Source organism: Heloderma suspectum, chromosome 14 (assembly GCF_057233095.1).
Source record: "Heloderma suspectum isolate Gila_16-S chromosome 14, 16-S_ref, whole genome shotgun sequence".
Taxonomy (NCBI): Eukaryota; Metazoa; Chordata; class Lepidosauria; order Squamata; family Helodermatidae; genus Heloderma; species Heloderma suspectum.
In genome coordinates, this window is record NC_139471.1 from 22,216,122 (window position 1) to 22,240,470 (window position 24,349).

Below are 24,349 nucleotides of genomic sequence, written 5' to 3' on the forward strand. Positions count from 1 at the left end.
AGGCACTCGCCGCACAAGAGGGGATGGACAAGCCCTTAGCCAGAGAGGCCCCAGTCCTCAACCCCTTGTAGGCCACCCACCGCAAAGCCCAGCTGGGGCCGCCACCTGGTGGTAGGGCCCCTATTCCTTCCCTCTGACATGTCCTGAGCTCAGCGCCATTAGAGTTCCTACTGCTTTCAGCGAGATGCAAGCGAGGGGAATTGGCAGCGACGTCACTCCGGCCAATCCACAGTGACGAACCCACACGCTGCTCTCCCCTCGCACCCTTGTCTTCTGACAGGCCCCAGGGGAAGTCAGCCGTCTCGGGGCTCCAACAGGAGTGCAACGCCCGCCGCTTTGAGCCTCTGGGATTTTACTGTTTTCAGCCGTTTCCACTCACTGGGGAGAGGAGAGTTCCCCCCAGAGGCGGTATGAGAAGCATCACATGAGGGAAGCAAAAGTGCATTTGAGCGTGAAGCTGAAAAAACATCGTGCTCCAGGCACGGCCGGCACAGGCACACCCACAGCAGGATCAAAGCCAAACCTTCATAAAGCCAGACGGACTGCCTGATCCGGGGCCCTTCAGAAGAGACCCCCCGGGCACCTCCCCTCTTCCAGGGATTCCCCCCATTTACTGGCACAGGCCCCCTCCCCGGCAGTCCACACACCCACAGTCATGCAGGCAGGATAAGTCTCCTTGTGATTACCTGCCAGAAGACAAATTCCACCCATGAGGACGCCGGCCAGCGTGGAGTTCATGGCTGCTCCCCTGCAGACATGGGGGCCGGTCCCAGGAGGAAAGGGGGCCGCGCTCAGCCGGACTGCAGCGGCCGTGTGTGCACACTCCCGGGTGCCAGGCAGGCCAAAAGGGACTGGAGACGAAGCCCATACAGAGCGAGTGGCGCTGCGGCAGCAAGACCTAATCCATCCCAACTCTAAACCTCCCCAGCTGGCTCCTATCACTGCCGACAAGAATGCCTACCCCCTCCCCTGCGGGGGGGGGGAGATGGTGGTGTGCAGGAGTGTCTGTTGGTCCTGTGCCCCCTCCCCTCTCCAGGGCAGGTCCTGTCCTCATTTAATCTTGCGGCTGGGGAAGGAAGGGAAGGCAGGGGCGCCCTGTGGCCCCGCTCCTGGGGCACGGCGGCATGTGGGGCTCCCTGAAGCCAGCCGGCCGGGAAAGCAGTCACTTTCCAGGGCTTGCATGAACTGTGTTGCCACACGATCCACTTCAAGGAGCATTCATGCGGCCTGCCCCACGGACTGGCACCCGAAACAGCTTCCCTTCTCCATGAACAGGGCACGCACTCGCACCTCGTGGGGGGGGCAGTGACCATAAAGTGAAACTAACGCCAGTGGGTCCGCCTTCTGCAGTAGGTCTCTAAAGCTACTAACGCAGCCTTCCCCAACCTGGTGCCCTCCAGATGGGTTGGGCTACAACTCCCATGCTAGCTGGGGGGTGATGGGAGTTGTAGTCCACCCCACCTGGCCGGCGCCAGGTTGGGGAAGGCTGCGTTAGTAGCCGTGGTCTGTTAAGACGGGTACTGCGAGTTAGGAAAGGGACAGCGGAAGCAGCGCGACGAGCGTCTGGTATCAAGAGTCTCCACTCACAAGAAAGGAAAAAGTGACTTTCACTTCTACTGAGATGCTCACTCAGACCAGACCCTCACTCTACAAAAGACAAATCCTGGCCCCACTGAAGACGAGGTTGTAAGACCAACATTTAAAGGCTCAAATAACAGAAAACCCACAACACCTCAACTTCCAAAACTTTAGAACTGTCTCTTCAAGGGGGGTGGGTAGAGCAGTGGAATGTGTGGGGCTGGTAATGTACCGCCGACACGCTTGCTGATGACACCAGCAGAGCTGCCCCCCTCTTCGTATGGTCAGGCTCTCAGGCGCCCATGCATTTTATTACCTCTGTCCTAGAATCTCTTCCTGCCTGAGGAAAAGTTCGACACACCTTGACAGTGCTCAGTGAGCGTATCTGGCACCGCAGTGCGCCACAAGCGAGAGCAGCCAGCTCCGGGTCACTCAAGCAAGTGAGCCAAGCCGCACGCTGCGAGGGGAGGCAGCACACAAGTCATTTGGGATCCAGGGGACTATTGCAGCGCACGGTGCCCAGCTGGACCAAGCAGGCAGATTACAGGCTGGCTTCTGAAGGAAGCCTCCCTCCTCCCAGACCTCTAAACGGGACCCCTGCCATTCCGGCACAGCTAAGGCAGCATGGCAGCCTTCCCCAACCTGGCCCCCTCCGGATGTGCTGGACTACATCTCCCAGATTGTAAGGCGTTGCAGTCCAACCCATCCGGAGGGCTCCAGGTTGGGAAAGGCTGCAGCAGGGAGCCTTCCATCCACTGCCTGGCATCAGATCCCACACGGCAGGTGCCCATTCCTGGTGCAGCTGCCTGCTGGCTCCCGCCCTTCCTTCCGTCCTCCCCAAAGTGCTGAGACCAGTGCGGGGGCTTCGCAGGGGAAGGGGCCTGCCCAGCTCAGAGAGGCAGGCTGCTGCTTATCACAGGGTCTCCTGCAAACCTCCCAGCTCAAGGCAGCTGAGAGCCACCCCAGCAGGCATAACAGGAACATTATGGCAAGCTTCCTGAAGCTGCGCTGTGATCCTAATGTGAAGTAATAAGCTGTTTACACAGTAGGACCAGACTGGGATTAACTGACAAAGCAGGAGAGATTAATTGCTATTATTTCCCTGTCAGCTTCACTCCTCCACAAAATCTCACGCTTCTCACTGAGCTTGTGGGGGTGCAAAATTTGACTTCCCTGCCTGCTGTTTGCATCCAGGACCTGGGTAAAAGGCTTCCCGCAGTCCTATACAAACCAGAGGACTCCGTGAGGTCCAAGAAGAGCAGCCGTGGGATTCTGATCCCCACCATCCCCACCAAACACACACACAATGGCAAAAACATCTTAAGAGCCATCTTGGATCCGAATTATGCAGTGGGAAGAAGGATCCTTAGCCACTGTTTCGAAGCAGCAAAACCACAGCTTTGTTTTAGACCCTTTGTTTTAGACCCTTTTAGACCCTTTGTTTTAGACCCTTTTAGACCCAGCAAAACCACAGCTTTGTTTTAGACCCTTTTTACTTAACGTCTACACTGATTGTCTGGTATTCATACCAGCAGCTCAGGCATGGTGTGGGTTGGCCGTGCAATTGCAGGATCTACTTTCACGTGTGGACCATGGCACCGCAAGAACCTTTGCTTTCATTTACTCTTAAGAAAACTACCAGCACTGCATTTCTAGGCATTACAGCTGCAGCACTCTGGGGTGGTTCCAGAAGCCAGAGGGGGACAATGTAGCGGTCAAGGGCGTGAAGCTCCACAACGCCACAGAGCTCTCACCCACAAGTCAGAAGAAGATGGGAAGCTTTGTATTCCCACAGCGACCAACCAGATGCCACACGCAGAACACGGGGGGGGGGGGCATAAATAGCCTTCCCTGGCTGTTGTTCCCCAGCAATGGGCCCTTGGGGGCGTGCTGCCTCCGATACCGGAGATAACAGACAGCCCATTATGACAAGCAGCCATTGATGGCCTCCTCCATGTCTTTGTCTAGCCCCCTTTTAAAGCCATCTGCGCTGGTGGCTGTCCCCACATCTTACGGTAGTAAATTCCCTGGCAGGCACTGCAGTTTTCACTCATACTTTCTCCGTGTCAGTGCTAAATGCATTATGAAGAACCCCCACCTGAAGTGACCTTACTCCGTATACATACATACATACATACATACATACAGGGTTGGATCTAGATTTATGCTGCGTCAACTGTGCTGGCAGAAAGGGACTTCCCTGCCCCCTCCTTCCCATGGCAGCCCCCTGAAAACACTACCCGGGGAGACAGGGGCCTTTGCTGACTGGAACGAGCTGTGGTGTGTGAGGGGGAGGGAGACCTTCTGCAAACGGGGTTCTTCTGCTCGTGGGAGGCAGATCCTGGATCCAACCACTTATTTATTGATTTGATTTGTGCCCCGCCTTTCTACCCAAACTGGCACTCAAGGCAGCAAACCTCTTGCAAAGTTTGTGCCAAAAGGAATGGCCCATCCTGCGTCCCCCAACTCTACTGTTAAGTCCGGCTCTGCCCTTCACACATCAGCTTTCCATTTCCTTCATCAGTCTCTTCCTTGATGAAAGTTTCTGAATTAACGGAATGCCTAAACAATGCGATTCTGTCTAGGAGGCTGCCGCCGCCACTGCTACGTTGACCGAAAGCACCTACCAGTGACGTCGCTTCTGTTTTAGGCCACATGTGCCCATATATCCCACCTGCACACTGAGGGCCGTCCTCGTGCAGGACATCTTTCCTGCATGGAGATTCTCTCTCTGTGGGAGGGCAAATCCCGTTTGTGCCATCATGTAGTGTGGTACAGGACACAAGTGTCTGAGTATGTGAATGGAACAGTACGTGGACTGACTTCTCTAAAACGTTTTTTGATGGAGCTGTGAGACTATGAATGATATTTGGACAGTGCACTCTCCTGCTTAAAGACTATGCTGATATCACCATGCAAACATGGAATTAAGAGATGTGTGTAGACAAGGTTAGTAAACCCTATGTACTAACAGTGAACTCATTATCCAAGAGGAGCGAAATGGCAGCACCCCTGCACAAGAGGGAGACATCGGCAGACCTGGAGGAATCCCAAAGTTTGCAGAGATACAACAAAGCTGCCTTGAGTATCATTTTTGTTGGTAGAAAGGGGGGGTACAAATCAAATCAATAAATTAACAGCCCTTTTAGGGGGGAAATACTCCTAAGGGGAAGGGAAACCCAAAACAGGGAAATAAGAACGGAGCATACTTAGAGGTCACAAAATGCTGAGTGACTCTTGTGGGGAGAAAATGAAAACCAGGGGGAGGGGGAATGGAGTATCTGGCACCCTGCCCCCCCACCACATTCCTGATGTGTGAAGGGATGCTGCAGTTACTGAGTGTCAGGGGGAATATGTGCTCTGCATGTGGTCAGAAATGCTCTCTTCGTTCTTACTATGTTTGCATGTTCCAGGACCGAGCAATGCCTGAGCTCCAAATGTGCCTGGAAGAGAATGAGTCACTACTTCTTAGGAACACGAGCAACTGCCTCATCTCGGACTTACAGATTTCTTTTCTCCCCACAAGATGGCAGCCCCACAACATTTTAGAAACACTATCATGCCAGCCAGGTAAGGAGCTGCAGAGGTAGCTCTATTCAGTGGAACTTGAATGTGTTTGGGAAGTAAAAACCTAAAGACAAGACACGTTTTGGTTTGTGATGAGTCCATTAGTACAGGACAGAGACTGATGGAAGCTCCTTACAGGTAAAGCAACAAAAAACGGTCTTTCTTGCATCTGGTCTGGGAAGAGAGAGGTAGAAGGAGGGATGGGGGCAAGGGGAGAAGGTGCCGGCGAACCAGGCAGAACTGCAAGGCATGATGTAGTCACGCATTGGCCCCCGGTCATTTTGAGCCAGAGCATAGCAGCTGTGTCTACCCCGGCCTTCCTCAGCCTGGTACCCTCCAGCTGGCCGGGGGATTATGGGAGTTGTAGTCCAACAAATCTGGAGGGCACCAGGTTGGAGAAAGCTGGTCTGTTCTCTGGTTCGTGTACAAAATGCAATTTTAACGACATTATAGCTTATTTCTGCACACTGGAGACAGTCCAGCAAGGCCTGATAGAGGCAGCAGGTCCTTCATGTCCTGAATGAGGGTCGCAGAAAGATTTGAATGAGACACACACACCCCCAGCATAAAGTTCACCAACACAACTCAAGATTTGGTTGTGCAAAGTATCCCACAATGACAAATATCAAAAGTGCAATGTGAATATTTGAAAACATTCAGACATTAGAATTAACTTTCCGCAAGACTCCATTTTCAGTTTTTCAGGAACCTAAAGGAGGTAAATGAAAGAGGCCACAGGAGCACCTTTTCCACCACATCAGGAAATTCCAGGAATGTGATGAGGCCACAAGAGATATTCCCCACACACACAGAGTAATTTGGCCAGGATCTTAATCTGCTGTTTGCCTGTTATAACAGGCCATCCATTTTCACCCTTACCTGAGTACCCTGGCAGGCAGTGACACCGGTAGCCATTTACCAGGTCTACACAGCCGCCTCCATTCTGGCATGGCTGGGATGTGCATTCATCAATATCAACAGAGCAGGTCTCCCCTTCAAAGCAATCAAGAGTAAACCATGTTAGACCTCACACACTTTTCTCATTGATTTGATCATCTATGGATAATTTGATTCAGTAGTTATATATGATTTTTTTTATCATTTTCTCTCTTCAGTACAGGTGCATTGACCATAAAAATATATTTGATGAACTGCTTTTAGATTACGCATTCATTCTTTACTCCATAAGCCAATTCCTGACCTGGCAGTGTGATCAGCCACAGCACACACACAGCCCTGGCTTGCACAGTGAACAAAAGTCTTCCTGTGTGTTTCCGTCCTGTCGAGCATCGCTTCTGGGGTGTTCAGGCAGAAAACGGTGCTCTCCTTGGCACCACATGACTCACCCTCAAAGCCAGGCTGACACCTGCAGATAAATCCAGCGGCCTCCTGGTAGCTGAATTGCGTCGGAAAGTCCAACTGCTCCCCGTAGTGGCTCTGATTGGACCGTTCCAAGCACTGGCCGCCATTGAGACATGGCTCTGTGGCACACTCGTCCACGTCTTCCCCACAGTGCGCCCCCATGTATCCTGGTGACAGAGAGCAAAGGGAGCCCCTCGGTGAGCTGGCCTCATTCAGCCGAAAGCAATGGGTTACATGAGAATGGCGGGATCATCAGGCAAGTGGTAAGACAATAGTAGCCACCCAGCTGACGGTTCCCTAGAACTGCAGACTCTGGCGTCGTCCATCGGCCAGAGAACCAAGGCCCCTGGGAGACTGCCCTCCCTGCCTCCCAGGACAAACACCATGGCGAGGGGGAGACCAGACTGGCCCCACATGTCAGCCAGAGGAGGAACAGGGAGCTTGTTTTTCTCCTTCTTGGCCAGAAAGAACACCTACAAGAACGTTGACTTTTGCTTTTTTCCTCCCTGCTCCCAATCCCTTCCCTTTTACATTGTGTCATCTAGATTGTAAGCCCGAGAGCAAGGACTGTCTCATTATTAACCTTTGTAAGCCACTCTTGCGAGCCTTTTTTTGGCTGAAAAGTGGGATAAAAATGATATAAATAAATAAATCCACTAGCAGATAGTTGGGAGCCAGTGTGGTGCAGTGGCTAGAGTGCTAGACTCGGGAGATCCAGGTTCTAGTCCCCACTCAGCCATGAAGCTCCCTGGGTGACTTTGTGCACTGACTCACAGCCTAGCCTACCTCACAGGGTTATTGCTAAGATAAAAATGGAGAGGAGGGGGACTATGTAAGCACCTTGGGTTCCTTTCAAGAGGAAAAAAGGTGGGGGCATAATAGTAGTAGTAGTAGTAGTAGTAATAATAATAATAATAATAATAATAATAATAAATGCCCTGCTAATCTTGTTAGTGTGAGGAATTCTAATATCTCCACTATTGGTTTACGAAAAAGGACTGTTGATAGGCAAACTCCCCTTGGCTTCAGTTGGAATTTATTCTCTCCTCCACCCACAATTTCCTGGAGAATGCTAAAAAAAAGGAAAGGAAAGGAAAGGAAAGGAAAGGAAAGGAAAGGAAAGGAAAGGAAAGTTGTGGGAAAAACAAATGGGAAAAGCACAGCACCCTCTTCCCTATTTGTCCCTCCCCCCAAGCATAACAAAACATACCATTCAGATGTGGGACAGAGAGGGCTCCCTAGAAAGGTGTGTGTGGGGGACTTTACTGGCATCTCCTTCTGGAAATTACGTTGTTGTCAGGTGTCAAGGTTCCCCTTATGAGCTGGACCCCCTGAGCAACTCCTCAAGGATCTCTTGCCTCCTTAAGAGTCCCACCTTCCTTCTTTTACCTTCTCCTTCTCAACAACGTGGGGTTTAGGCTGTAGACATGGGGTGACTGACACTCTAGTCACAGGGTTTAACCACAACAATTTACTGGTAAATTAAAGCAAGCAAATCACAACTAAAGGTATTTACACAATAGAGCTGAGTGATACAAAAAGTATTAAAAGAAAATGAAAGCTGCAAAAATGCAAGGACCTCTACCCTAGCTGTATATACCCTGCTCCCTCACCAAAAGTACTGTTTCAACCCTGAAGAAATGAAATTTAATTGGGGAAATGAAAATGAAACTTAACTGGGGTAAAGAAACTACTCCTCGCAGAGATACCCTCTCCCAACAAAAACTCCAGGCCTCCAAACCTGATTTTTTCCCCTTTGCCTCTCTATGGCCTGAAACATTCACACCAGGGAACTTGGAATTTCTAAGTTCCTCTGCCTCCCAAGATTAAATCCCACACTCATAAGCAGGAAATTATGGCTGTGGAGCTTGGATTTGTAGTCTCCTCTGCCTCCTGATAAAATTTGGGAGGCAGAGGAAACCAAAAACCCATGCTCAGGCACGTCATCTCCACCTAGGAAGAATCCAGCAAGACGCATCCTCTCTCTAGCAAGCTTTCCCTGCCACCATTTATCCCCTCCCTCTTCTCTAAAGTGTTTTGCTTGTGAAGGGGCGGGGATGACATGGAGGGCTGTCTGGCTACTGCTTTACAAGCTCAGTCCATATTTGGAGGTGTCTGGGGCCAGATTGTAATGGGCTGAGGGTTTCAAAGCTTGCCCAGCTATGGATTCATCCCCATCACTAATATAAACCATTTCATTCATTACATCTTTCCTCAAATAATTCTGGAATTTTAGTTTTGTGACTATGTTGAGAATGTCCTCTCTCCCTCTGGTCCCTAATTCCCCACCCCAAAACTATATATCTTAAGGATCCTTGGGGAGAGAGAATGACAAACTAGTTAAAGTCTGTAGTGTAGACAAATACACCCTGGGAGGAGTTCACATGGGACTGAAGAGCATGAACTGAAAAGTGATGCCACAACCAGTCCTGGAAGGAATTTGAGGAGTTGAGCATTTATGGCCAACACGCAAGCCTGTATCTTATGTGCTGGTTTCAAGTTGGTTTCTGGGGAAAAATTGGGATAACGAACTGGACTTATAAATGCAACATATCCTGGAAAACCATTTGCAAAGTGAGTTGAGCTTAGAGGTGGCTAATTGCAAAGCCCTCACAACACTGGAGAACTTTTTCCTATGCTGAAAACCACGGAGACGGTCAGGACACACTGGTTTCACTTCAAGGGGGAAAACGGCAATTGGACTTGCTAAATGTGCAATGGTGTGAGGATTTCACCCACCTGGCCAGCAAGCGCAGCTGTAGAACCCAACCCCTTCCAAGCAGGTGGCACCATTCCGGCAAGGTTGGGAGGCACATTCCAAGATATCCAGCTCACAATGCTGCCCTTCGAAGCCGGTGTTGTGGCAATCACACTGGTAGCTAAGGAGAAATAGCAGCACAGAGCTATGATCCCTTCTTAGGTAGCCCACTTATGCCCCCAGAACCCACAGCTTCTACCCAGACAGACAAGCTCAGGTATTGTCAATATCCTGTGACGTCACATTTGAGTTTCTTAAGTATTATCGGGTAAATGCCTTTGGTCTCGGTAACTTGTTAACACTGAGCTAATCGGTTAGTTCCAGGGTTGGCCCTAAGCACAGGCCTGGTCGGGCACCCGCCAAAGGCCGACACCCCAGCAGGAGCCCAGTGACCAGAGCCCCGCAGAGTTGCACCTCCTCTTCCCCACTGCAACCCGCTTGTTCACCTGCCTCTTGCTCTGGCCCAGACACTGGTGGTGGTGAGAAGGAGGGGCAGGAGATAGATCATAGCATCATAGAACAGTAGGGTCGGACGGGGCCTACGAGACCCTCGAGTCCAACCCCCTGCTCGGTGCAGGAATCCGCATCCCTGAGAGCTGGCTGTCCAGCCTCGTCTTGAAGGCCTCCAGTGTGGGAGAGCCCACCACCTCCCTAGGGAATGGGTTCCATTGCCGTATTGCTCTAAGGGTCAGGAGGCTTTTCCTGATGTTCAGCCAGAATCTGGCTTCCTGCAACTTGAGCCCATTCTTCCGTGTCCTGCACTGTGGGACGATCGAGAAGAGATCCTGGCCTTCCTCTCTGGGACGACCTTTCAGGTACTTGAAGAGTGCTATCCTGTCTCCCCTCAGCCTTCTGTTCCGAAGATGCCGAGGCCTACGTTCTCACTAGCTGTCTGCCTGCCAAGCAAGCACGTGGCGGCAGTCATGAGAAAGAGAAAGACCTGCTGGCGACAATGGTGGCCAGAAGGCTGACTCACTGCGGAAGGGGGCCCACGGAGGGGGTCTTGCAAAGGGCCCTCCAAAACCTGGAGCTGGCACTGGTTAGTTGGGATGTGTTCCTCATCCATACCCCCTATTTGAGAAAGCTATTTTAGGGTGTATCATGCACATGGAAAAAGGCCTTGGTGGGCCTCTCCCCAGCATCCTTTGCAGCAAAAGTAGCCAATGCAAGTCACCGTATCTACTGGGCGCAGCCGCAATTCTCCAGTGCTTTACGCAGCCAAGATGGCACTTTCCACACAGAAGAGGGAGGCACTGGTACAGTCTTCCCTGACTTGATGCCCTCCAGATTTAATTTCATTGATTATATTTCTATACCACCCCGTAACTGAAGCTCTCTGGGCAGTTCACAAAAATGGCTGGCTGGAGGATGCTGGGAGTTGCAGATGGGACACATCTGGAGGATGCCAGGTTGGAGAGGCTACCTTAGCAGATGTAGGGGAACCTCAAAGTTTGCAGAACTACAAAAGAGGTTTTAAAAAATCCTCAGGGGGACACCCTTCCCCAAAACAGCACACGGCACATGGCTCAGAAGCCATGGGATGCCAACAGAGTCATTGTGGGGGCAGGGAGAGAAGGGGAGTGGAAGGAAGTGGCTGGAATCCTGACCAGGACGGCTCCTCAATCCATTTTGCTGCAGGTCCCACTTCTTCAGTCTATGCATGAAGCAGAAATATCTACACCTCTCAGAAATAATGGCAGCCACCTCATAGTAGCCGTCGTCCTCGCTCCTCCTCCTGGGTAAAGCCTGAGCCTCTCACCTGTCGACAAGGTCCTGGCAGGTGCCTCCGTTGAGACACGGCTCGCTCTGGCACTCGTTCCGGTCGACCTCACACTGGGCCCCCTCGTACCCTGGCCTGCAGGAACAGGAGAAGAACCCAACGTGGTCACTGCAGGTGCTGCCGTGCCAGCAAGGGGCTGACGCGCATTCATCAATCTCCTCGTCACAGTTCACACCTTTGTCATGAGAAAGAGAGGGGTGGATGTTAGAACTTCTACAACTCATTTAAAGGGCAAAGCAGCGCTTCATTCTCATAACAATCCCGTAAAGCACCAGGGCCATTATCCCCATTTTACAGATGGAGCACCGACTCTGGGTGTTTGGGACAGGACCACGGTCCATAGCTGAAGTGGGGCTCAAACGTCCAGATGGGAGTCCTACGGCCCGTTGACTGGACAAGGGCAGCTCGACATTTTGGCACCATTCCCAGGTTTGAAGACGGAGAACTGGGGCAAAGAGAAGGTGGCTTGCCCAGGCTGTAGCAGGGGTGAAACCCAGAGAGCCACATCCACATGGCTTTAATTGTGTATAGTAGATGCATTCAGGCAGCACATTATTTATTTGATTTGTACCCCGCCTTTCTACCAAAAATGGCACTCTAGGCGACTTGCAATCGCTAAGTCACATTACCTGAGCCCCTCACAGTCCACATTTTGCTGGAAGCCCCAGTACTGATCCACTGCTGCCTCCCTCAACTGCCAGGAGGGACGTGCAGCCTGCCAGGATGGCTTCCCACTACAAACTCCCTGCGGGAGGGTGTCCTGGTGGGACGAGGGCCCCGTCTTTTCCAGGGACACCTCAGAACATAAGAAGAGCGGTGCTGGATCAGGGCAAAGGCCTGTCTTGTCCAGCGTTCTGTTCGCACACGGGCCAATCTGAGGCCACAATGGGACAGGAGTGCAACAGCACCCTCCCACCCATGTTCCCCAGCAACTGGAGTACATGGGCATCCTGCTTCTGATAGTGGAGGTAATATATTGCCATCAGGGCTAGTAGCCACGGATGGCCTAATCCTCCATGAAAAGGAACCAGACGGCTCCTCGGCTTCTGGTTATCCCCTGCAAGGCAGCTACGAGCTTTTCATAAACCACCTTGGTTGGTTAGAAAGGCAGTGCAGAAATGCAATAAAGAGTGCCACCACCATTGGGATGCTTCCCCAGATCCCTCAGAGACACCACCATGCAGCCTTAGCCCGCTGAGCCCAAGCAGCGGAGCAGCAGAGACCCCTTCCGCCTCCTTCTGCTTGCAGAGTTGTTGCAAGGCGCACAAAACAGCTCTTAGACCAGGATGCAGCTGCCAGGACAGGTTGCCTTGCCACCCTCTGCCCCATGAGCTGCTGTGGTTTAGCATCACCCCCAGAGCGTGCAGCCGTGTACTGGCACCTGCCAATCGACCCAATCCCATTTTCTGGCAGAGTTGCTTCGCAGCAGTCATGGCTACGCTAATCCACGAGGAAGGCAGGCCCCCGATCTGGTGGATCGAGCGCGGTCAAGTGCTCAGCAAACTCCCTTGCCTCCCACCCTGCTGAATCATGCTCCGTCCGTGCCAGCCGAGGGCCAATGCCGCAGCCCGGCATTGCGTGGGGACATGCAGGGCTTCACTGGGTTTTCCGTGGACCTCCAAAGGAATGCAGGGATGCCTGAAGAGAGGCAGCGGCTGGGCACGGATGCGCCACACGCCTCGGCTAGCAAGAAAGAGGCGTGGAAGAGGCAAGGAAGGGGCGCAGTCTCTGCCGTTTAAGCCTCTAGCCTTGAAACTGTGGCAACAATACATTTTGGATGTATTTATTTCAGAATGTTACTTGCCGACCATCCATGAAGCACATCACCTCAATTTAGATGTCTAGGTATATAAATGAGGTTATTGTCAAATTTCAGCCCTTAATTACAGTATGTTTGAAAATGGCATCAGGGCTGCTCAACATTTAAACACCCTCAAGCAGCCTTTCCTAACCTGGGCGCCCTCGAGATAATTTGGACTACAACTCCCAGCATTCCTGGCCATTGGCCGTGCCGGCTAGGGCTGATGGGAGTTGAATTCCAAAACATCCGGAGGGCATTGGGTTGGGGAAGGCCGGCCGAAAGTGTTTTGCACCACGTTTGGATGGCAAAAGCACGCTGGGAAGCATTCGCGGAGGCCGCTCTTGCGACACACTTCCTGCCCCTGCCGACGGGAGGCTGTAAGTTTTGTCGCACCTTTTGGCATAGGCCCTTTTGGCTTTGGGCTGCCTTCTGATGAGCAGAGGTGGCTGACTACGGAGTGTAGGCTTTTTTGTGTGGAGGGGTGAGTTTAATTTCTAGCATTTGTCATGCTCATATCTGTTGCTGCCACACATTCTAGTTTTCAATTATTCACCACCTGAGCCTCCGGAGGGAGGGAGGACTGAAAAACGGGGCTCGGAATCCACCAGGGAGGAGTGAAATTAAGACAGATGGGTTCTTTTTGCCCTCCCTCGGTTTGGTCATTCATTCTCTCTCTTTCTCTGTCTGTTTTCCCGGATCCCCTCCTCTGTTGTTCTCCTTGAGCAAGCAGAAATTCCGCTGCCAAGCAGGCCTGGCCTCCCACACACCTCGGTGCGGTGACTAAGAACCAGCGAAGGGGCATCTGATGTTGCAACCCCCCGCGCCCCCCCACTGGTAATCTTCAGCCAGTCACCCTGACATTCCTTCACAGCAATGTAACTCCTGAAAGGGCTGCCGTTTGCGCGCAAGGATGAGCAAGGCCAGAGTGTCTGCGTGCCGGCTGGTACCAGGTGGGGGTGGGTGCAGACAGGCTGAATTCCCACCCTGATACCAGGGCTGTGGGGGGATGGCGAAAAGACCCTCGCGGCGGCTTCAGCAGAGAGCTGGCAGGTGCAGAGAGAGTCCATGCCAGCCCAGATGGTCTGGAGAGATGGCTTGAGTCACAAGCAGAGAAAGCTTTGGGCTCAGCCAATGCTGGGGAAGAAATTTTAGAGTCAGAGACACTGGCTGGACTAAGTTTATTATACTCCTGAGCACTGAACACATCCTTTCTGATCATGGCTGCCTCGTATGAGTGCCCTTCAGAGCGCTCTCCATTCCATCATCCGAGGACCAACAACGCTTGCGCCGAAGCCACATGATGCCAAAGGGAGAAAACACTCGCAGCACATAAGTGCCTAGCAATGCTATTTGCAACCAAGCGAATGCACAGCCAAGCAGTGGGTCAACAAGTAGGGTCCACAATCTGCCTTCCGCTCGTGGAAGGCCCTCCCGCCCACTTTGGCAGGGCGACGGAATGGTGGCCAGAAAAAATGGTGGCTTGCTGCTGAAATTCGAAAGCAAACGCCTACAGAGCAGCAAGAAGCTCATATTTAGCTTGGGAATAATTCAAGTTGACCTGCTGACCTTCTCTTCCTTGCCACCATGAATTCTGGCAGAGGCCACCACAGGGGCCAGTGCGGGCTGCGTGTTGCCCACCCTTGCCCTAAAGCAAGTTATGTATGCGGGTGGCCACTGGAGAACGACTGCTCTTCGGCGAGAGGCTGATGAGCCACAGAGATCCCCTGGGTGCAAGGGTGGGGAGCGGGCAGTCCTCCAGACGCTGGTGGATGCAACTGCCATCAGCCCCAGCACAGGCAGTGGGTGAGGGATGATGGAAGCTGCAGGCGACCTTGTCTGGAGGGCCACTCGTTCCCCGCCCCGGCCCTGGTGGGTTCTGAGAAGCGGCCAACACAACCGGTACCTGCGTAGCCGGGCAGGCACTGGCAAACGTAGCGGTCCATCTCGTTGAGGCAGGTGCTGTTGTGCTGGCAGGGCCGGGAGGCACACTCGTCGATGTCGATCTCGCAGCGGTGGCCCTGGAAGCCAGGCACACAGAAGCAGCTGTACTCGTCGAGCCTGTCCAGGCAGATGGCGCCGTTCTGGCAGGGGCTGGAGGCACACTCATCCACGTCCTCCTCGCAGCGGGCGCCGCTGCGGCCAGGCGGGCACCGGCAGGCGTACTCCCCCGCGTCCTCCGTGCAGGTTCCGTTGTTGTGGCAGGGCTGGCTGGAGCAAGCGGAAGGCCCGGTCTGGCAGCGGTCTCTGCTCTGGCATTGGCAGCCATACCCGCCAGGAACCTCCACGCACTCAAAATGAGGCTGCGGGCAAGGGCTTCTCTCGCACTCCTCGCCGCTGATGCCGCAAGAGAGGCCTGTCAAGCCCGGCCTGCAGTGGCAGGTGTAATTCGGGTGTCCAGGGGCCCCACCGCAACTCCACTGGGGTGGGCACGGCTGCCCAGAACATGCGTCATATAGGGACTCACAGTCTCTTCCCACATACGCCAAGGGACGTTGCGGGCAGAGACAGCTGTAGCCATCTTCCAGGTCCTTGCAGGTCCCTCCGTTCTTACATGGGGATGAGGAGCAGACGCTGAGCCCTTCGCAAGAGGCCAGTCCTGCAGAGAAAAGAGCAGATCGGCTGGGTTAATGCAGGCGCAAGCGTGTGGACCAAATGGATGGACGGGCGGCCCTGTGTGCAACTGTGCAGGCTGCGCTGCGCGGCTTTGTGTTCACGAGGGGCTTTCACTCGGTACTAGAGAGGGCCCCATCACGGAACTGTGGCCATCACCACAGGGTAATGCATTAGTGCGCGTGTGCGCGTGGCTGGCCAGCGCTGGCAGTCCTCCCCAAGGGAGATCGGAGGCGCGAGTTACACGAGGGCAGGAGAGGAGGGAGGGCATGGCTGAGACAATGAGGCCAAATCCCAGAGCGACTCCGGAAGGCGGCGAGGGTAAGGGTAGCTGCCAACCTCGTACCAGCGTTAGTACTTCCATGACGGAGATGTGCTTTGAATCCCCTTGTCCTCCGTTCTTACCCCGAGAGCAGTTTCCATCCAGCTGCCCCCCGGCCTGACTTCGCACAAGAGTCCCTGGGGGTGCCCCGTTTGGCCTGAGCCGCTGTCCTCACCCCCGCCGCCCCGCTTATTTCCCACTGGAATGGCGGGATCGGCGTGGGGGAGCCGGTTCCACGCAGCCCCGGGTGGCTCTGCGGGAGGTGGTGCTTAAGAAGGCAGGGCGCAAGCCTCCGGATCACACAGTGACCGGAGAAGATGCTCAAACGTGAAAGAAAGAAAAGAACGAACGAACGAACGCGCCCCGCAGAGCGTCCGAGTAAAGGCACCATTTCGCTGGCTCGTCCCGGGGCTTCGCCGGTCCGCCCTGCAGCTCCCCCGCCGAACACGGCCAGCCCGCGGTCCACCGCTTCGCGGGCCCCGCCGCCCCCGCGTTGCCCTCCTCCGCCGCGCGCTCCGGAGGCCGCCGCCCTGCCGGCCGCAGCTGGGGGGCGCCCTGGCGACCCCTCGCTCCGAGCGCCCGGCCCTTCCCTGGCCTCCCCGCTGCTCGCCCTTCCGCGGCGACCTCCCGGGCTCGGCCCCCGCCCCGGCCCCCAGCGCCGCGCGCCGCCCTTCCTCCCGCCCGCAGCCCTTCCATTCCCAACGCCCACCCGGGCGGGGGAGGGACGACGGAACGGGCCCGGCACCCGCCGCAGCGCCGCGCGCGCGAGCCGCGCGGACGGGCAGGGGCCCGGGCAGGCCTGCAGCGCCGCGCCCCCCGCCTCAGCCGCGCAGAGCCGGGCCCGGAGCGCGCGGCAAGGGCTCCCGGCTGCGGGCGGCGGCGGGCGCTGCGTGGCGCGTCGAGGGCTCGGCTCCTCGGTGCCGCTCTGGCCGCGCCCTTCCGAGCTGGAGGTCCTGCATTTCGGGGGGGGCTCGAGACCCCCTGCCCTTCCCCGCGGAGTCCCCATCTCCTGCTCCAGAAGCGCGAACCCCAGGCCGCTGGGGCCTGGGTGTGATCGCTCAGCGGCGAGCGGACGCACGCTTTCCACGAGCCCTTCACGTTTGCCAGGGTTTTCTGTGGTGCTGAGAACGGGTCTGACAACTGAGCTGAAGTTACGCCCTTGTATTCTGCACATGCTCGGAGGATACTGTACTGTCCTTTTGTATGTTCCATCCTTGAGTCCTAGAACTGTGAAACAGGTTTCAGAGTGACTCCTGGACTGAATTTACCCTTTTGTAGCTCTGGCAGAATAGGGTACAAACTGTTTTATTTTTTTAAGTGTGTATCCACATTTTATTTAGTACAATTTAAAACAACCAAAGGACGAAATTAAATATAGAACTTGATTACATATCCCAGCAATTACAATTAATCGTGAAATAAAAATCTACAAAAGATCAATCAAATCAGCGACAACACAGTGTAGATCCCTTATGATCTCCATGCCCTACATGTTTATCTTTTAAAACTTTTTTTCTTCCTTCTCAAGCATTATTCAATAACCAATAAACCCCTTCAATTTATTTGCATGTACTCAATTAGTATTTATTTTAAAAACCCACCTTAAAACAAATTACCATGACATATGATAATCACTCCAAAATTGTTTAAACCACCTCCATTTTTGTTCAAACCTAGTACCAGACCTCCCATTCCAACTAGCTTGAATAACCCAAGTTTATCTGTCAAGAATTGCTGTATCTTGACGTACCATTCCCACATCTTGATATTTGATTAGGTGTGTTGCATATATCATTCCAGCTCCTACAATCACATACGAAATAGAAGTGTTTTTGTCCTTAGTTACTTGTCCTTTGAAACATATTAATAGAAAAATCTTAGGATCAAGGGAAAAGCCTTACTTTTAGTTTTGTAGTACTGCTAACACGGGTTAACAAAATATCTTAGGTCGCAATCCTATACATGTTTAGACAGAAAAAAGTCCTAGAACTTCCAGCATACCCCATCCACCATGGCTGGCTGGGGAATGCTGAGAGTTGTAGGACCTTTTTTTCTGTCTAGCATGCTTAGGATTGCGCCCTTAGCCTGTTTGCATTGCCAACAGCAATGATAGAAATTTGCTTTGTAATAATTGCTTTTACAACAGGTACTGTGATTCATCCTTGCCATTTTTATTTGGGTAACAGACCACCGTATCCACATTTTGACGCAGTTTTCTTTCAAAGAAATTGGCTACTGTATACTTTCCACCAGTCTCCAAAGAGATTTTCATCATTCCAGTGACACGTCAGACTGAAGGTCCTTATTCCACTTAACAGCATAGCCAGGTTGCTCCTTTTTGATACTCAATGAATTATAATAGATCTGTGATAATGACTTCTTTGGTTTATTCCCCCAAACTTGTTCAAATGTGCAATCGGAAAACACGCAGGAAGAGACAATTGGAAATCCCCCGTTTCTTCCTGGATATGAGCCACCGTCATCATGGTACTTTTTAAAGACAGGCACCTGGTGCCCACACGATCACATCAAGCTGGGGGGTGAGCCTCCCAGTTGGGCTCTACATCGGGCACACAGCCAGCGCCCACCAAATCCCCCCCCCACACACAGTAACAATAAATGCAGGAAGGGCGTTTGCATGCTGCTCCAACAATTAATATGACAGCCCATGTGAAATGGAATCAGACCAATGTTTCCTTTAGCTGTGTTCCCAACCCTAACTGCTGGCATGTTTCACATTCTGCTCTCCAAAGCAGAAATGGTAAATCCCTCAGGAGCATGACAGGACCTCTCTGTTCCAATGCTGCTCCTATCCCTTTGGCCTCCCTCAGACCTTAAATGGTGGCGCACGCGCTGGTAACCTCTTGGCTTGATTTCTGCAACGCGCTGCACTTGGGGCTGCCTGTATGTTTAGTTCGGAATCTTCAACTGGTACAAAATACGGCAGCCAGGCTGGTCTCCGGGACATCCCGTGGAGACCATATTACACCGGTTTTAAAATCTTTTCACTGGCTGCCAATTTGTTTCCGAGCAAAATATAAAGTGCTGGTTCTGACCTTTAAGGCCTTGTATGGTCTAGGTCCCAGGTACCTTAGGGAGGTACCTTAGGCCTTGTATGGTCTAGGTCCCAGGTACCTTAGGGAGCGCCTCCTCCCCTACGCCCCGGCCCGCCACCTCAGGTCCTCGAGGGCTCTCTGCTGCGGCTGCCTAACGTGAGACTGGCAGCCCCACGCAAGAGGGCCTTTTCCATCACCACCCCTCCATTGTGGAACGACCTGCTGGTTGAAATACGCCTGCTGACCTCACTGAAGGTTTTTAAGCAGGCATTAAAGACGCTGGTATTCCGGCAGGCCTCCCCTTTTGAGAACTCTTGCTCCTTTTGCATACTGTTTTTAAGCAGTGTTGCTTTCAGCTGTTTTATTGTTGGATTTTTTTAAAAAATTGCTTTTAGTTCAAAGTTGTTTTACATATATGTAGTTTGTATACATTGTCGGTATGTTTTTATGTAATGGTTTTTAAACACTGTATATTGTATTTTAATGTTTTAACTTTTGTAAACCGCCCAGAGAGCTTCAGCTACGGGGCAGTATAGAAATGATAATAATAATAACAACAACAACAACAATAAATGGACATCCAAATGCGGTTCAATGTAAGGAAGTGTAAAATAAGGCACGTTGGGGCAAAAAACATCCCAGTTTCAAGTATGACCTGATGGGATCTGAGCTGGTAGTGACTGATCAAGAAAGAGATCTTGGGTTGTGGTGGACAGCTCAGTGAAAATGTCGACCCAGTGTGCGGCTGCTGTGAAAAAGCCAAATTCTATTTTAGGCATAATTAGGAAAGGAATTGAGAATAAAATTACCAATATCATACTGCCTTTACAGTATATAAATCTATGCTGCAACCACACTTAGAATACTGGGCACAGTTCTAGTCACTGCACCTAAAAAAAGATACTGTAGTGCTGGGAAAAGTGCAGAAAAGGGCAGCTCAGGGCACAATCCTAGTCAGCGGCTAGATGGCCATAGGATAGGTTGGTGCACGGGAACTGTCCTCGGAGCCAGTGTTTCAAGGTCGGTTCCCAAAGAATTGACCCCCTCCCCCTCCCACGCCGCCTCATAGCAGCGTGGATCAGCCCCGTGCTCCACGCTCATAAGAGCAGCATGGAGCAGCGAAAACGGGCATTCCCGGGGCAGGGAGGTTGGAAATGCCGGCACGGCATACCCTATGTGTCGTCTGGCTGCCGCTTCCCGCACTCCGAAGTCCCGTGGCTAGACAGCCGAAATCTGCTGTCTAGCCACGGAAACAGGGCTGGGGGGAGCAAGGAGGAGATCCACAGGGTTGGAGGCGACCGTGGATCCACATAGGATCGCTCCCTCCGGTGAGGAAGGGGCTGGAGCAACTCCCCTAGGAGGAAGAGTTGTGACATCTGGGACTGCTTAGCTTAGAAAAAAGGCAAGTGAGGGGAGACGTGGCATAGGTGTACAGAATTATGCATGGTGTGCAGAAAGTGGATAGGGAGACATTTTCTCCCTCCCTCATAATGCTAGAGCCTGGGGTCACCCCATGAAGCCGACTGGTGGGAGATTCGGGACAGATAAAAGGAAGGGCATCTTCACACAGCGCAGAGTCGAACTATGGAGTTTGCTACCATAACATGTAGTCATGGCTGCCAATTTGGACGGCTTTAAAGGGGATTAGATAAAGTCATGAAGCACAAGGCTATCAGTGGTTACTAGTCCTGATGGCTCTATGCTCCCTCCAGTACTAGAGACAGTATGCCTATGTACACCAGTTGCTGGGGAACATGGGCAGGAGGGTGCTGTTGCACTCATCTCCTGCTTGTGGGTTCCGCGGGGACAGCTGCTTGGCCACTGTGTGAACAGAATGCTGGACTAGATGGACCCTTGGTCTGATCCAGCAGGGCTCTTCTTATGCTCTTCAATGCTGCAACAAGAAATGACAGCAGCACCCAGGGTGGCCAGGAACTATGGGAAATGTAGTTCCAACAGCTCTGGGTGGCCCTTCCCAACATAAGCATGCACCACAAGGAAAATTTTCGGGTTGTCACCTGATTGAAGAAATCCTAGTCAATGATTCGATTCCTTTGCATATACATGAAAACAACAGTTCCAAGAAGCATAGTTACTTTAGTTTTAAATGTCACACGCATGTATCATAGCAGCTATCAGCTAAGAAGGGGCATTCTTTCATATGGAAGAGAAAAGGGGCAATGCCTCTTTTGTGATGTTGCTTGCCGCCTGCGGTGCTGTGATGTTGCTTGCCATTTTCACACACACACACACACACACACACACTTTTAAAAAATCAGTTGCCTGAAGCACGGACCCTTTTAGTAAATGTAAAAGTTAATCAATTAAATCTATACAATTAATTGAGTAAATGTTACAGCCCTAAGTAAGTTTAAGTCAGTGGAGAGGAAAAAGAAGGCGTGCCAGTGGGGGCTCGTGACAGCAGGTGGGATGCCAAAACGAGTCCACCTTGAATCATAGAATCATAGAATAGTAGGGTTGGAAGGGGCCTACAAGGCCATCGAGTCCAACCCCCTGCTCAATGAAAGAATTCAAGTCAGAGCATCCCTGACAGGTGGCTGTCCAGCCTCATCTTGAACGCCTCCAGGGTGGGGGAGCCCAGCACATCCCTGGGTAATTGGTTCCATTGTCGTATTGCTCTAACAGTCAGGACGTTTTTCCTGATGTTCAGCCGGAATCCGGCTTCCTGTCACTTGAGCCCATGATTCCGTGTCCTGCACCCTGGGATGATGGAGAAGAGATCCTGGCCTTCCTCTCTGTGACAACCTTTCAAGTACTTGAAGAGCGCTATCATATATCTCCTCAGTCTTCTCTTCTCAAGGCTAAACATGCCCAGTTCTTTCAGTCTCTCTTCAGAGGGCTTTGTTTCCAGTCCCCTGATCATCTTTGTTGCCCTCCTCTGAACCCTCTCCAGTTTGTCTGCATCCCTCTTAAAGTGTGGTGCCCAGAACTGGACACAGTACTCCAGAGGCCTAACCAGCACTGAGTAGAGGGGAACGAGTACTTCCCGGGATTTGGAAGCTATGCTTCTATTAATGCAGTCCAAAATGGCATTTGCCTTTTTTGCAGCCACATCACGTTGTGGGCTCATATTCAGCTTGTGTCGTGATCGACAACAATTCCAAGATCCTTCTCGCTTGTAGTGTTGTTGAGCCACGTATCCCCCATCTTGTAACTGTGCAAGGCCTGAACTTCAGCAGCAGTCTGGACTCAGCTCTGCGCGGACGCAGGATGTGTGTGTCAAAATCCTCATTTCCAAACCCCTCTTTTTTCCTTTTCTTTTCGACCCTCTTTGCTACTGTGAAATCTTAGGACAAAGGCTTCTCCAGGCATGCTGAGATTCCTTAAACTGGGGGTGGAACCTGGACCTTGGACAGGCCCAACACTAAGCTACAACCCCACGAGCGATGGCACTCGCTCACAGCAGGGCTTGGCAGCTGCACAGGGATAACCACAGCACTGCTTCGTCCTTGGAGAGAGGTCAAACTGTACATGTGTTTGCACCCAAGAGCCCTGCCCTTCCTGTAATCTCCGTTTCAGTCTCTCCAGTGATCGGGGTCCATGTGGGCACAGACTGTTGTTTTATTGATGAATGCAAAGAATATGCACAATGCATAATGAGCACAAATGCCTCAATTAGCTTTTGCTCCTAAATGGTTCAGGCACAAAAAATTTGCTGCGTTAACAGGATTTATATGATGCGTGATCACTTTCTGCTGCATCAACCTGCACAGGAACTCAGATCACCCACAGAGGCCCTTCTCGGAGTGATAGCGTCGCCAGAAGTTAAGTGGGCTGCAACAAGAGGGGCGGTGGCAGGGGGGGGGGGGTCTCAATCAGAATTGTCCCAGTGGAATTCCCTCACCAAGAAAGCTGGGTTAGTACCTACATTGTTTTCTCTTAGGTGCCAGGTTAAGGCATTTTTATTCGCTCTGGCATTGTAAATGAGAAGAGGCATTTTTTAGATCTGGTGGGAAAGAAGGGGGTATTTTGAAACACTGTCATTCAGGCATCTGTTCTACTGTCTGAACTGGTTTTGAAGTTGTGGTGCATTTGGAAAGTGTTTTTTGGCAGTATGTAATTGTATTTCACTGTGATCTCTTATCGTGCGCCACCCAGAGACGTATTTGTCTGACGGCGAATTGAAATGCCATATCTAAAACCATATATGTGCATGCACGTTTGTGTGTCAGGACAACCATCGGCGCTGGCTCCAGGCTTCCGTGGGCCCTTGGGCAAGGCACCTTCCCCGGGCCCTCTCCCTCAGTGCGTCTGCCTTCTCACTGCCATGGTCACCAGCCGCTCCGCCTCTTCCGCCTCACTGCTACTGCTTGCTTGCTTGCTTGCTTGACAGGCAGCGCACAAAGCGAGGAGCATCTCCTGCTCCTCCTTTGCATCACAATTTTCTGGGCCAGAGCAAGAGGCAGGTGAACAAGTAGGTTGCAATAATGAAGAGAGGAACAAGTCCAGGGGGCTCTGGTCAGTGGGCCCCTGCGGGGGTATGGGCCCTTGGCAGGTGCCCAACCATGCTGACCCTCGATGGTGGCTAAGACAAGAATGTTCGGTCCTTCATGCTGAAGAAAGGCTAGTTTTCCCTAGGAGGTCTAATAGCGGCACTTTGACCTTTTGCTCTGTGTCCCACTGTTAAAGCCCCGCTGCCAAACACAGAAAGGAGGTTACGCACATTTGAGAATGGAGAACAGATTAGGATAAACTTCAAAGGCCCCCAGAGATAAGGAGCGATGGCTGAACACTTTTCCCTTTCTCTCCCTGCCCCCCACCACTGGTCTCATTTGCCCACCTGCAGTCTGGAGTTCGTACTGACAAACGTCTTGGTAAGTAAATTACTTTGACATGGGTCTCTGGGTAAACCTCTAAACATATGTGAACCCCCACTGCCACCTTAATGTTCATACAAACTTTCTGCCTGATGTTTCAAAGAAGCCAGGAGGTCCATTACCAACATACGAAGTTTCACAAGGTGTGGGGGGGGGACCCTAGCCGATGACACCAGCAGCTGTTCACGAAAACCCTCTCCAAAGCTACGTTCTACAGTCAACCCTTACGCCCTAAAAACACTGCAACAGAGGGCCAAACGTGATGCTAACTGAGTGACAAACTTTCCTTGAAATGCAAATAGCAGCTTCAGAGAGGCGATCTTGGTGGAAGGGGAGAGAAAACATTAGATTTCCCTCCCAACAGACCAGAAGGTCTGCCTTCCCTGGGATGGTATCTGCACAATGAACTCACATCTAGGGTTCTACTACGCTATTTGCGTTCCCTTTTTTTTCACCGTTTTATCTTATGTAAATATTTATGTAAGATAAGTCGGCGAAAAATAGGAAATGCAAATGGCGGCTGACGTAGCCGCCGCCATTTGCGTACGCTGCGTGTTTTGGGGGTTTTTTTTACGTTAGCCGTGCTAGCCTATCACAGCTGTCTAGCTGGATGCAAATGGCGGCCGCTACAGCGGCCTCCATTTGCGTCCGCACCAGGCCATCTGCGGCCGGAAATC

General features: G+C 52.1%; 1 protein-coding gene across 1 annotated transcript in view; it reads right to left on the bottom strand.

Annotated features, from left to right (window-relative positions):
• CRB2 (crumbs cell polarity complex component 2) overlaps positions 1–15,820 on the bottom strand; it is a 35,150-nt gene extending 19,330 nt beyond the window's left edge. Inside the window, exons 1-6 of the mRNA XM_084820778.1 lie at positions 15,616–15,820; positions 14,750–15,442; positions 11,025–11,220; positions 9,247–9,386; positions 6,492–6,674; positions 6,025–6,138 (exon numbers count right to left, since the gene is read on the bottom strand). Coding sequence (XP_084676904.1) covers positions 6,025–6,138; positions 6,492–6,674; positions 9,247–9,386; positions 11,025–11,220; positions 14,750–15,442; positions 15,616–15,820 — 1,531 coding nt within the window. The remainder of the gene's footprint in view (positions 1–6,024; positions 6,139–6,491; positions 6,675–9,246; positions 9,387–11,024; positions 11,221–14,749; positions 15,443–15,615) is intronic.
• Between the last annotated feature and the right edge of the window lie 8,529 nt (positions 15,821–24,349).